Source organism: Apteryx rowi, unplaced genomic scaffold (genome assembly GCF_003343035.1).
Source record: "Apteryx rowi isolate R43461 unplaced genomic scaffold, aptRow1 scaffold_40, whole genome shotgun sequence".
Lineage (NCBI taxonomy): Eukaryota > Metazoa > Chordata > Aves > Apterygiformes > Apterygidae > Apteryx > Apteryx rowi.
In genome coordinates this window covers 1-1510 of record NW_020450530.1, presented here as the reverse complement: position 1 = coordinate 1510, position 1510 = coordinate 1, and the positions used below count along the sequence as shown (strand labels likewise).

Here is a 1510-nt window from a genome sequence, read left to right as displayed (position 1 = left end):
GCGTGGGGACGCGTAGCTGGTGGGATCGCGCCATGGCCTGGGCTCCTCTCCTCCTCGCGGTGCTCGCCCACGGCACAGGTGCCCTGGCCAGCCTGGGTGTCCCCATCCGGGGCCTGCGGGCACAGGGGCCCCGTGGGGTCTCGCTGCCTGGGGGGGCTTTGCTGCTCCATCGCTCGCTGACCTGCCGCTTTCTGCCCTCTCTCCTCTCCCTCTGCAGGTTCCCTGGTCCAGGCAGCAGTGACTCAGCAGCCGGCCTCGGTGTCCGTGTCCCCGGGAGAAACCGCCCGGATCACCTGCTCTGGGGGTAGCATCGATGACTATGGCAGCAGCTGGTATGGTTGGATCCAGCAGAAACCTGGTGGTGCCCCGGTCACTACGATATATGATAACACCACGCGACCCACCAACATCCCTGCACGATTCTCCGGTTCCGCCTCTGGCTCCACAGGCACATTAACCATCACTGGGGTGCAAGCCGAGGACGAGGCCGTGTATTACTGTGATAGTGCTGACAGCGGTGGTACTGGTGCCACGATGACGCTGGGGAATAGGGAAGTGTGACACATGTCCCGCCATYRCAGGGACCATTGAACAGTGTCTGCTGTCCCTGTGTGATGGTCGCGCAGGTCCCCACCACCGCCCTCCCGGTGCTGCCCGTGGCTGTGCCAGGCGTCCTGGCTCACCCTGCTGTTAGCGCCCCAGGGCTGTGCCCTGTGGGCAGGCTGGGCCTGTCAGGGGCTACATTTGTCCCCTGTTCCTGGGCATCACTGCAGAGGGATTTCAACTGGGCTGAAATGTTAGTCCCAGCACCAAAAGGCAGGTATGTGCCCTCAACTGAGCAGGAAGCTAAAGCTTTCGGCCTTCAGTGCCTCAGATAAAGAGTTTGGAGAGGAAAGATGTGCTGGTGGGCAGCCCAGGCAGCTGGCAGTCCTGAAGGATTGCAGTCTGCAGGCTTGCAGCTCCGCACCCTGACACCCTCCTGGCAGTGCTGCCCCACAGCCCCACGGGCATGATACTGTCTCCCCGGGAGTGCCCGTGGTGGGTCCAACCCCATCCAAGGGCGCTGGGCTGTAGAGCCCAAGGCTGTGGCAATAGGCGCAGGCCCCCCTTGCCCTGGCCTGCAGCAGGACTGGAGAAGGGCCAGGGAGGGAGTGTGGGGATTTGCGCCGTGTGTGTGGAGCACAGGGACAGGAAGGCCTCGGTGGTGCCCCGTGCTGCATGGCCAGGGTTGTCTGCAGCTGGCGCTGGCCTGGCCCCACTGCAGCAAGCGTGGCCCCGGCAGCCCTTGGCAGTGAGCGTGGGGAAGATTTGCTGTGCCGTGGGCAGGCAGGGGTGTAAGAGGGAGTCTGGGGTCTGCAGATGTCCCTGGCCAGCCTGGGTGTCCCTGGCCGGTCCTGTGGGCACAGGAGGGGCTTTGCTGCTCCGTCACTCGCTGACCTGCCGCTTTCTGCCCTCTCTCCTCTCATTCTGCAGGTTCCCTGGTCCAGGCAGCGCTGACTCAGCAGCCGGC

The 1510-nt window shown here is 64.4% G+C and overlaps 1 gene segment (V, D, J or C); it reads left to right on the top strand.

Moving 5' to 3' along the window:
- Window positions 1-6: 6 nt before the first annotated feature.
- Window positions 7-561, top strand: LOC112970582. The segment is given in 2 exon segments: window positions 7-78; window positions 218-561. Coding segments are annotated over 2 exon segments (390 nt in total).
- Window positions 562-1510: the final 949 nt, after the last annotated feature.